The 12,564-nt window shown below is 45.0% G+C and overlaps 1 protein-coding gene across 9 annotated transcripts in view; it reads right to left on the bottom strand.

The window, feature by feature from the left end:
- TKFC (triokinase and FMN cyclase) overlaps positions 1 to 12,564 on the bottom strand; it is a 1,395,923-nt gene that overhangs the window by 83,693 nt on the left and 1,299,666 nt on the right. For all 9 annotated transcript variants that reach the window (XM_069623835.1, XM_069623836.1, XM_069623839.1 and 6 more), the window contains one exon: positions 4,480 to 4,617. In XM_069623835.1, coding sequence (XP_069479936.1) covers positions 4,480 to 4,617 — 138 coding nt within the window. The remainder of the gene's footprint in view (positions 1 to 4,479; positions 4,618 to 12,564) is intronic.

Raw genomic sequence — 12,564 nt, 5'->3', positions numbered from 1 at the left:
TGGAACAAAGGGCTCAACTTGGGTTAGAGTTACAAAAGCGAACACAGACGCCATTTTGGCACCGAGTTCTGGCAAAAAATCCCAACCAGTGAATTAATATTAATTTAATAAACCGGCGGTATGTTTGAGGCTATGCTAAAAAGTGGTAGCCTCGAACAATGGGAAAATCCCATAGGAATATATTTGCGGTTGAATATAAAAAGTAGTATCCACTGCCACCAGCCAAAACTCGATCAGGGGGGACTGGACAGTGCCCCCTCGAACAACAGACCCAGGGGCAATCGAATTGCCCCTACCAGTACGTCCACACTATGATGGTTTGTACTGGGTCTGTTCACAATTTAGGACTAGTAAAGCCAATGGTGACTTTACATGCCCTGGGAGACAGTAGTCAGTCCCAGGGTGCAGAGTCTATGGTTGGGGGTCACTATGACACCCCAGTGTTACTGCACGGAGGGTGCTGTGTAACACACATACCAAAAACACATGAAGCCCATATGGAGTAAAAGACCCCATAGCTCATAAAACACATTACAAAGTCAAAGGATATCTCAAATCATGTCTAAGAGTGGGAGAAAAAAGAGTCTCACTCTTAGCAGGAGAAAACAATAAACCCCAAAAAATCCAATTCTCCCTAACACTGATCACTGGAACAGATGTTTCCCAAGAAGAACAAAAAAGTACACCGCCAGCAACTTCCAGTGACCACCAGAGCCTGCTGAGTAACCGCTGCTGTTCCGACCTCAACCTCTAAGCAGCAGGGAAGGTCCGAACAAAATGACTTCCTCCCTTGGACTAGTGGCCCTAACCAGTCCCATGATGAACTACGTGTGCCATGCCTGGAAGAGCTGCAACCTTCATGGCCTGCAATTCACCAATACCCGGGCACCTGTGCTGCATTGTCGCCTGAAGCACGATTTCGGCTGGAACTTGCTGGGCAGCCTCCTAAGCCTACAGTGACTCAAGCCAGCTCCCCACAGTCCCAACACCAGAGACGAGAACTGAGAAAAGGAGAAGAGTCGACCGGTGCAACAATCGTCCTTCACCCAAGCTTGAAAAAGGTGCCAAGTAGAAAGAACTGTGAAGATCCTTTGCTGGGCATCTGCCTGCATGAGAGCTGTCGCCAGATTAACCAACGTCCCTTTCATCTGTCACCAAGACTTAGAAACCAGTGACCGTTCTGCTGTCACCTCACCGCTGGGACTGTCCTGCAGCAACTGTTTTCTTCACTTGAAGGTGCTGTCCTGCTCCTGGTAAAACTACCTGGAGCCTGTTTGTTGAATCCTGTGATCCTGGGGGCTGTTGATAAGACTGTATCTTGCACCCCTCCATGTCTTCATAGTTACATTTGGGTGGTCAACCCATTGTACTCAAATCCTGCCTTAGGATATTGGTCCTTAGGGCAACCCTTCAAGGAAACATCTTTATTTCCTTGACTTGTAAAACCTGACTTTTACTTAACTGCAAGTAAGTTAAGTTTTCCCACCTTTTCTGCTCAACCCCTGCTCACTGGTGGCCCAGTGTCTCCTCTGAACATTTTAAGACTCTCATGAGATAGGGCTGCACTCTATAAGACAGGCTGGACCAAAGTTACTAAAAGTTGTGAGTTTGGACATGTTTGCATATATGTTTTTAGATGGTTTTTCTATGTGATTTGTTACTGAAAAAGCTATTATGGTGTAACTACAACAGTGGTTTATTTTACAAAGAATATTGCAAGTGTTCTTCTACTGTTTTACGGCATTCTAGTATTTACTTGACTTGAAAGTCACTACAGTGTGCCTTAGTGTATACATTTCTCCTGGACACCCGTGAAGACCTGTTCTTCAGCCTGGACTCCAACTCCCCCTCTGCTCTGATCCTCCTCAAGCTCTCTTCTGCCTTTGACACTGTCAACCACTCCATCCTCATAAACCGTCTCCATGATACCTTAGACATCACGGACATGGCACTGGCATGGCTTCCTTCCTTCCTTCCTTTCTAACGCTATTATGGTGTAACTACAACAGTGGTTTATTTTCCAAAGAATATTGCAAGTGTTCTTCTACTGTTTTACGGCATTCTAGTATTTACTTGACTTGAAAGTCACTACAGTGTGCCTTAGTGTATACATTTCTCCTGGACACCCGTGAAGACCTGTTCTTCAGCCTGGACTCCAACTCCCCCTCTGCTCTGATCCTCCTCAAGCTCTCTTCTGCCTTTGACACTGTCAACCACTCCATCCTCATAAACCGTCTCCATGATACCTTAGACATCACGGACATGGCAATGGCATGGCTTCCTTCCTTCCTTCCTTCCTTTCTAACAGACCTTGCCAAGTGCAAATGGGTCCTTTTCTCTCCTCCAACACGCACTCTACCTGTGGCGTCCCCCAGGGCTCCATTCCATCGCCATGGTTCTTCAACATCTACCTGGCCCCTCTGATCTCCACTTTCTCACCTCATTTCCAGTCTTATGCAGATGACACACAGCTCTCCTTCAAGCTGCCATCTTCTATCTCCTCCTCCCTCATTGTCTGACTGCTATTCGGACATGGTGCTTTGCCAATGATATCTGATTTAACGCCCGTAAGACAGAGATCCTACTTATTGGGGCACCTGCTCCTTGTTCCACCCCTCTCTCTCTGGGCAGTTTCCTTGGGTCCCATACCCTCGCCCACCTGTGAGGCAAAAAACCTTGGGATTACTCCTCTTGCTCTCCACATATCACAGTCCTTGCCAAGAAGTCCAACTTTCAGCTCCACCTTCTCTGGGGAATTCTACCTTTCCTCACCTTCCCCCAGAAGCTCAATGTCTCCAGAGCCCTGGTTCTCTCTAGGCTTCACTACTGAAACAGCCTCTTCCTCAATCTGCCTCTTTCCTACCTTCGCCCCGCCAACTAATCCAGAATAGGACAACAAGACTTATCCTTGGTCTCAAGCCCAGGGACCACATCTCTCCTGCCCTAAAATTTCTCCACTGGCTCCGGAGAACGCAAGGATCAAATTCAAGACCCTCTGCATCATCCACGAGGCTGTCTGGGGCCTCAGACCTCTTTACATCCAGCTTTCCCACCCTAAATACCTCCCGACCAGAGTCCCCTGGTCCTCTGGCTCCAACTCTCTGCAGGTCAAACGTTTCTCCAAGCAGAGAGTGGGAGGTAGATCCCTTTCTGTGGTTGGCTCCTCCTTCTGGAATGGTCTTCCTTTCCCTCTCCAACTTCAGTCGGATCTTCTAAAGTTCCAGAAACTTCTCAAGACTTTCCATTTCTCCTCTTCCTTCCCTCTCCCCCTCCTGTGGCAACTCTCCCTCTGCTGCTACGACTGGGGACTGGTCCCTTCAGAGTCATACACGGCCAGACCATCCCCCCACCAGTCCCCCCTGCATCCTTTACCAGCACTTGCCCGTGGGCACCCTTTTCCCGGACTAACCTAACTTGGTCCACCCTTCCCACTGCACTCATGCTCCCTTTCCCCCTGGCACTTGCCTTATTGCCCCCCCCCCCCAGCACTTCCCTGGAGGCACCCCTCTCCTGCACTTCTCCCTCTACTCCTTCGACTCCTGCACTTACAGCCTTCTCAAGTACTTGCACAGTAGGATTGTCACAAGACCAATATAACCGTCTTTCGTTTTTATTCCGTTGCTCCTCCCCCCCAATCCCATCTTGTGGTGCCTGGACAAACATGTGTATAGGTGCCATACAAATGTCCAATAAAATAAAAAAAATGCAATAACTATTTTTATATAACTACTAAGTGTATCAGTGTTTTCTTGGACTAAGTGCATGCTCCGAGTGTGTTGTGCCTTGCTACAGCCCTCCTACGACTAAACCTGGCTGCTTACCATTCTACCAAAATCCATGTGTGGTTCAAGCTAAACCTGTTCACTCAAGTTGGGCTTTCCTAAATGCTGCCTCAGACAGTACTTTTGTAAAAAACCCTAACAGTAAGTAAGGAAGGTTGGAACTTCACATGATGTATAAGAAGAATAGAGAACTAGGAGAGAGGGCACCACTCAATGTTTAGAACAGGTAGAAGGGACAATTGGCCAAGAGGCTAAATATTAGTCTGTGGGCTAATTCTGAAGTTGAAAGGCTTTGTCCTTAATTCAGACCTAAGTGTAATTTAGTCCTAGAGGTTACAGTACAGGCTGTATTCACACCTATCACTTGAGAATGGGCAATCCATGTAACGCTGATCTCATGTGTCTCTGTGGTGGTCCCCTTTCAACCATCGTTCCCTACAGCCATTCTCCTAGGTGCACAAAGGCATGTTGCCTCATCTTCTAAAGGTTACTTGTGTGCACACAAACAAATTCAGTACGCTGCTCCCATTTGCTTGCTCACAAAAGGGATGCTCTCCATCACTCTGTGCTGCTCTAGTGTGCATGTTCACAAGAGGTGTGCTCCATCTCACAAACTTTCTGCATGTGATTGTTGCCTAGAAAGGTCTCTTTCACTTTACAATATTGTACTGCTCCCTATAGGACTGCTGTCTCTTACCTTGTGCCGCTCTTGTGTGTGTGCTTCCACAGTCACCATCTCCTGCAGCCCTGTCCAGCTCATTCAGATCTTCCTCCAGGCTGATGAGGGTGTTGCAGACTTGCTCCAGGATCCGCATCATGGTCGGTGATCCAGGACCTTGAAGGATAGAGAAATGTTAGTACCATGTTCAGGTGCTCGTTTGGCTGTGGGGGTTCATTTCCAGAATTCTCCAACAGATTATCCTTTTGCCTGTGGCTTTCTACATTTGTATACACTCATAGAGCAGGTTTCTCAGTTTGCAATGTGATCACCTTTCTGCCATCCTTTAGCATAGAATGCAGCTGCCGCACAGGAACAGAGGAGGCAAAAGGGACTGAAAAGTGATCGTTCCTAGAGGATTACAGCACCAGCATCTGAACGGCATGCAGCCATACGACCACAACCATGCCAATAAGGGGTCTCGCAGTACTCTGGAGATGCCAGACAATCTAAATCTGTGTGCCTCAATCTGAGCCTCATACTAAGATCCAGTCTTATTCAAGAGCTTTCTTGACCCTCTATCTCTGCATCTATAATGATAATTATGTGTTATTTATATAGCGCCTTAATCCAAAGCGCTTTACAGAGCACATATTTACATACAATATCAACCAACCGAAATTGGTACTCATTTATCAACCTCGGAAGGATGAAAGGCTAAGTTGGCCTTGCCAGGATTTGAACCTGCGACCTGCAGATCACGCTCAGATCGCAGCAGAGAGCGCTCAACCCACTGAGCTATTTTACCGGCTATAGAAGCTGTCCACAGCCCTCAACCGACAGGGGTTGATTCGAACCTGCGACCTGCAGATCACGATCAGATCGCAGCAGAGAGCGTTCAACCCACTGAGCTATCTTACCGGCTATAGAAGCTGTCCACAGCCCTCAACCGACAGGGGTTGGGGTGCCCAAATTAGAGTGATGGTTTCCACTTCAGTCTGCTTAGAGTCTGAGAACAATCCCCTTTCAGCTCTTCAAACATGCTTGAGGGACATTTACAGACAAATGCGATTTGATAACTTGGACTAACCGTGAGAGGTAGCTTGTGGTGTATGGAAAACAGATTGGACTGAAAGTGAAAGGTGCTTGAGCCACATGCACGGACAATGTCACATTGCTGAGGTACACATGAAGGCAATGTCAGGAGCCCAGGATATACAGTGCAGAGGTGGACAGATGTTATGTTAATATGTTATCAAGTTTCAAGTTTATTTATATACATATAGCAAAACAAATGCTTTGTATAACACAATTAATACAATTCATCACCACTGTTAAAACCAATCACATTTCTCATCAAATAATATACATACAATTCAGTGCATCATATAATAAGATCATTAAATACAACGTAAAATCAGTACAATCCGTTTATAAAAAAGCAATCATAAAATATATCAAATTTGTGTCATTGACGCTCATAAATTGCAACCACAGTGCCTCTATTTCAACAGGCTCGAATTGATTGTTGTAGAACTTCATATGTTTATAACGCAAAGCGTACAGGCTTTCACACACAATCAATAGATGGTGAAGCGTCTCAATTGTTTCATTGCCACACAGGCGACACATACCCTTTGTGCGCGGTATCCCTATTTGGGCACCTTTTGTTGCAAGTGCCTCCGATATGTTAAATTTGAGTAATAGATATAACCGAACAGTGTGCAGACTTGGATAAGCATTGATATAAACCATAGGGCAACATCTGGTGATGCGTTCTTGACAGTAAGTGCCACTATGAGATTTAGTGGCAAGGTTAATTAGCTGTTGTTCATAGCAGATTTCTTTCAATACTCTTTTTAGTGTCAATTTCATGGTGAGTATACTAGGTGTGCCTTGTGTGGAGAATACACCGACCCACTCAATAGTGCAGCAATATAGGGTACAATGATTGTGTCTATTGCCAGGCTGTTTAACTTCTCAAAGTTTATCACACAATGACTAATAAATACATATGGCATCCCTAACAAGTCAAATTCTAAGCAGAGATACTCCACACTTACATTGGCTGGTAGGCGGAACAATTTTCGTAGCCAACGAACTTCAAAACGCTCCACAAACTTAATGATGTTATGCCCCCAAATAGTGATTGCGTACAATAATATTGCTCTTATTTTTGCTATGTATATGGACAGTACTGCAGATACAGAGTAGCCGCAATTTCTGCCAATAAATATACTCAAAGCATTGGTCGAGATTCTGCATCGAGCCTGGAGGGAGGTCCAATGAGCATTCCATGTGAGTCGGTCATCCACAATAACTCCTAGATATTTATAAAATGTTACTTGTTCCACTCTTTTGCCGTTCAGTTTCCACACATATTTTTTTGGTCTAAGTTTTTTTGTAAATGCCATCACTTTGCTCTTATCATTGTTGGTCTGTAGGCCGTTATCAGCGCAATAGTTGCCAAGGGCATCTAACATATGCTGAAGACCAGCAGGAGTGTAATCTAGCAAAATAAGATCATCAGCATATGCCAGCCAACCAATGATCACATCAGAGATCTTCACAAGGTTCGCTGCAACGAGGCGGAATGCCATCTGCATATCCGCCAAATATAAATTGAAGAGTACAGAAGCAACCATGCACCCCTGTTTTACACCACTAGATGTTGTCATGGTGGCAGATAATTTACCTTCAGCATTTAAACGAATCCGCACTGTTGTATCAGTGTGCAGCATCATCAGCATTCTAAGAAGACCCAATGGAATTCCCTAGCTATTCAACTTCTGCCACAAACGGTTTCTCTGCACCGTATCAAATGCTGCGGAGAAATCGATTCATGCACAGTATACATCGAGATTTCGTTTTGACCAAGAATGTTCAACCGCAGTGGATAACAGTAGCAGACCATGCACAATGCGCGAACCTTTTTTCGGAATCCGATTTGGTTTGGTGGTAATATCTTTTTGTCACTAATCCACACATTTAGGACACAAGCAAATATCTTAGATGAAGTGTCAAGCATAGCCAGCGTGCGAAAATTATTCGGGCAGTCCCAGGTGCCTTTTTGTGTACAATTAGTATATGACTGGATTGCCAAGAGTGAGGAAAGGAACCAGTGACACCTATCTGGACAAACAATAAGTGCAGGGCAGTCGCCCAGAGCTCTGGCTGCTTTTTTATTAATAGATTACACACCATCGGGCCCTGCGGCTCTTGTCTTTTTTAATTTTATGATGATCGCTAATATGTCCGATATGGTTGTTCGACAGACCCAATGCTCAGATAGAATTTTGAGTATGTCCTCATTAGCGACTGAACGACCCAAGGTGCTACTTATATAGCTGCACCATTGTTTTTCCGTTATGCAGTTAATAGTTAGAGGACGTGGTTGCGAATGTTGAAGTAATTGCCATATGCCAACAGAATCACACTTCTGAGCAATTTGTTGCCAGAATTTAGCTCCACATGCTAACTTATGTTGCGCTAACCATTTTCTATAGTTCCTTTTAGCTGTTTTGATTAATGAGGGGACAACCAATGAAGATGTGCGGGGGGGCATTCTCTGTTAGAATGGTTTGTATTTCTTTTCGCATCTTTCTTTTAGCTTCGCTTATAGCAGTATCAAAGCCATCACGTCGCTTAATCCGGTTGTTGAAGTGTTCCGCGCAACTAGTATATGACTGTCTCTCAACTACCTTTTCTCTGATTGTCAACATAATATCAGAGAAGTTAGACAACATTACCTCAGCTTCATTCTCACCACCAGAACCAGTCTGTATGAAACATGCTAACAGGGCGGACATCACAGTATTTGCATGGTCAATATTACCTTCATGCCATCGAATACGATTCCCACCCTCATTAAGGGATAACTGGCCATTTCCATCATAATCAATAGCAAAATTCGTCTGCTTGGGCATCATTAAAAGCCAGCAAAACGGAACATGATCACTTTCGTATCTAACGACCGTGCTCATATCCTTTGTATAGGCTAGTCCATTTGTGTTTGAGAGTGCATAGTCAATTGTTGATGCCGAACGACCCTCAATTCTAGTGAAGGCCGTGTCAGGATCACCAGGGGTTAACCCGTTCAGTTTCACTATCCCATGGGCAGCTAACATGGAATGCCATTTTGCACCCTGCTTATTAGTCTTCATCGGGGGCAACGCTGAGGATGTAAAATTAAAGGAATGGTCCGCTGTTTAAGGGAGGTGACCAATTTGCCCATTGAAGTCCCCAACTAGCCATACCGGCATGACTCGGTTATATGCTGTAACACTGTATCAACTATCTTAATGTTCACAACTGACATGGCCATGTTCGGCGGATCATAAACATTTATGGATATGATATCCATTGATGATAATGATAGCATAGTGACTAAAATGTACTGGGACGACTGATTTAATTTTACTATCCGCCATGGTGGTAGCACAGATACAAGTAGACCACCCTTTGGACGACCCAGTACACCATGGGTGGCCGTCTGATGAACGGTGCTCCTACCATCTATTTGGACTTCAGCCAACAACCATGTTTCCTGCAGTGCAACCACACTAAATATGTTCATCTTGCTCATCAAGCCATCATTCTCAAACAAGTGGGTATGCCCTCTAGTATTCCAAGAATAGAGCATATCCACCGTGTTGCATCACTGTGGCTCAGCTGGAAAATGGGGCTTGAATGCCACAGGTAACCACTTCCAGTAACCATCGGGAATATTATTAGTAGAAGCTATACCTGGTGGATCCATGGGTTCAAGCGAAGCAATTCCTGGAATAGTGGCTCCTTTTTGTGCAATGGAATTGGACACAACTGATGTAGGAAATAAGTCAGATCTTTCAGTGTTATGGGTCCTTTGCTTATCACTATTAGATGTACTAATTGATGTGACAATTTCAGATTTATGTAACGGAATATCAACACGGTGGATATTATAACCCAATTGTAAGAAATCGGCTTCGAAACTTAAGACATTATTTAAGGAGGCTTCCACTACAAAAGATATGTTTGTTATAAACTGATTTTTAATTTCAGCCTGATCAACTATGCGTATATCACCAGATGTGATAACTCTTAGTGGTACAATGGACTTGAAGATGCATAGCACAGCTGATCTATTCAATGGTGTCGGCGATGGCTCCTGATACAATTGAACTAACTGAAGGGCGGGTATCATCATTCTAGGCAATTTGGATTTGATACTTGTTTGCAGACTGTTATTTGCTACAGGGATGCTCTGCGGATTAGCCCAAACTGCTGGTAGGGTGGGTTGTGTGTTTATGTTCTGATTAGCACAAGCTGTTTGGGTTGTTAATTTTGATTTAGGAGCTTTTCGCTGTTGATTTTTAGTGGGTTTAATTCTTCTTTCTGTATTTCCAGGCACAACTTCGGCCAAAATTACTTCCTCATCATCTGCCACAAATATCAGAGCCGGGGATATAGTATTTACCACAACACTTGGGTGTGGTGGAACAACAGCAGGGCTACATTCATTCACACTACTTAGAACTTCTTGTGCTTTCGGTAATTTACTGATTTTTTTGTTGCCTGCGTGAACACCTACGACCATACATAAAAGCATGGTTGACAGGTGCTAGGCGAGGTGCACTATTTTTTATCTTCTGTTTTTTAGTTTCCGGGCATGATAATGGACTTGCCTTACGTGGTAATTGACTCAACACACCACCACATGTTGCCTGACAACATCCACGCATGTTCTTATGGATTATCAAAGATTGAATATCAATCTTCTTTTCCAGATTTTCACACTTAATAATTAACTGGGTCAACAGATTTTCCAGAGCATAGAACATATCGTCAGAGTTCATGCTTATGTCATTGGGGCTTTTCATCAAGGTGTCACATGGGTTAGGCATGACCTTAGTTATAGGAAAGTGGAAAACACTGTTCGACTTGGTATCTATGGGATGTAAGGGAAAGAAGGAGAGCTCAGGCAAGGGACATTCAACCTTTACTGGTGTTATAATAAGACCACAAGAGTCCAAGGGATTAGCGTCACCTTGAGAGGCACAGGGTTTGCTAGGAGGAGTAAAATACATGGGGGTAGATACAACCTCCATGAGAGATTGATCAGGATCTAAATCCATGTATTCCACCTCAGGATCATCCAATGATGAAACAGGTAGATCAATAGGAGGATTCACCCCCATTACTGGTGGAACATGAACTAGGGCTACATGACAATTATTACGCTTATGGGTGATATGAGCATTAACACAGCGACTAGGCGAGAAAATACGAGCAGTGGGGTTGAGATTACTTCTCACTATGTCGCCAGGAACTTCACTCAGCAGTTGCTCAATTTCGGTATTCCCCATACAGACCACATTATTCATGATAGGCATGGAGTGTGTTTGACCACCCAGCAAATCACTTAGAAGTTTAGAACTTACACAGCCCAGATTTGTTGTCAGTTCAGTGACCAGGTCTTCTTTTACAGACTCTAGAGCGATATTCATCACTGTTTGTGGCATTTTACTATAATATTCAGTTATTTGTTTGCACTTGGGCAACAATATCTTTGGGTTGGAAATGATTTTCGGAATACATGTCCGTCTATTCCGAAGGTTTTTATGGAGGGCAATTTCACTCGCATACTCATCCACACTACTCACGGAAACACGTGCCATCATAGAGCCTGCGAACGTGAAGTGTGTGGATGAAATATGGGTGTGAAATGCTAACAGCTACCCTGTCATGATCTCTGCTTCCAAAAGGTCAGGGTTTTCCCAACTCCCTTGGAAGCAGATCCATAACCCAGGTTCCGAGTGCCAACCAGTCCCAATTGGGACCTTTTGGACCCAGTCCTGGCGCCAGTGGCACCAGGCTCATAAATATGCCCAGTCCCAGCGCTGGAAGCGCCGGGCTCATAATGCTTGGGTGGACTTACCTGCAGCAGACCATGCTGCTTACTTGCCTGCCAGTTGAGCCTCTGATCCTCTTCTGTTTGGAACTACTTTTCCTGTTGGGTGGGGCAGGAGCCACTCCCTAGATTCAGAACACTGGAACTCTTCTGGAAAGCAGGAACTCTTTTCTTACCTAGGCGTGGCTGTGGAAGGAGACACCTAAGCACTACAGGAGGCTATTTAAACCACACCCGATGGATGAATCTTGCTTTGCGTTATTCTGCATCCTCTGCAGCAGAATGCTCATCGTGTCTTCTGCATCTGATCCTGGGCCTAAGGAAAAAGGCTTACCATCCTGAATCCAGTCTTCAGCAACACCTATAAAGACAAGAAAGAACAGGTTAGCATTACGGTCTTCAGTGACAGCTCTTCACTTACCTGGTCCATCGGCTGTCACCAACGCCTCGCGCTGCATTCCGGCATCTGAAAGACAAAGGCTTACCTACTCTTTGTGCGCTCCGGAGGTCTTCACACTGCATTCCGGCATCTGAAAGACAAAAGCTTACCAACTCTTCGCACGCTCCGGAGGCCTTCGGCGCTGCATCCCGCATCTGAAAGACAAAACAAGGTGCGTTTAAAGACATTGGGGAACTTTAATACTCACGTGCCATTACTCCTTTCCACATCTAACCCAGTGGGTATTCCGGCACCCTGCAGCCGCTCCGAACTTGTACCTGCAAAATAAAAAGACAGTTAGAGCGCATCGTGAAGCAGGCAACAAGCGCTTACTTACGTGCTTCCAGGCGCTTCTATTCATCACACGGGCTCCATCTTCAACTCACTTCAGCCCGTCATCCGCCATCGCCGGAACCCTGCAAAACAAGAGACATCATTACTAAAGACTTTAAAGACATTAGGATTACTCGAAACTTACCGTTCGTGCAGTAAACGACGGACAGCAGTCCTCTGAAGTCAAGAGGCCTGCTCCCCTTATCCAGTGAAGAAACTGGTTACAGCACCCTGCCCCGAGGCAGATGGAGAGCACGGCGTTCACTTACCTAAGGTGAGAGCGTTAACCTTTGGGGTTCTACAGGGGAAGAGAAAGGGAAGACGAGAGAGACATTCAATAACCCAGTTCCTTAATCCCATATTTTCTATCTGCAGACATCTTACCCTTCGAGTCAGACATACAGTGCACAGAGGTCCAGCCCAAAGAGCCAGCCGTGTGTTACACATCACCTTTGAAGAT

This window comes from Ambystoma mexicanum, chromosome 11 (genome assembly GCF_040938575.1).
Source record: "Ambystoma mexicanum isolate Mex_15411 chromosome 11, UKY_AmexF1_1, whole genome shotgun sequence".
In the NCBI taxonomy this organism is placed as follows: domain Eukaryota; kingdom Metazoa; phylum Chordata; class Amphibia; order Caudata; family Ambystomatidae; genus Ambystoma; species Ambystoma mexicanum.
Note: the sequence above shows the minus strand (reverse complement) of the source record. Positions and strands in the feature narration are given on the sequence as shown.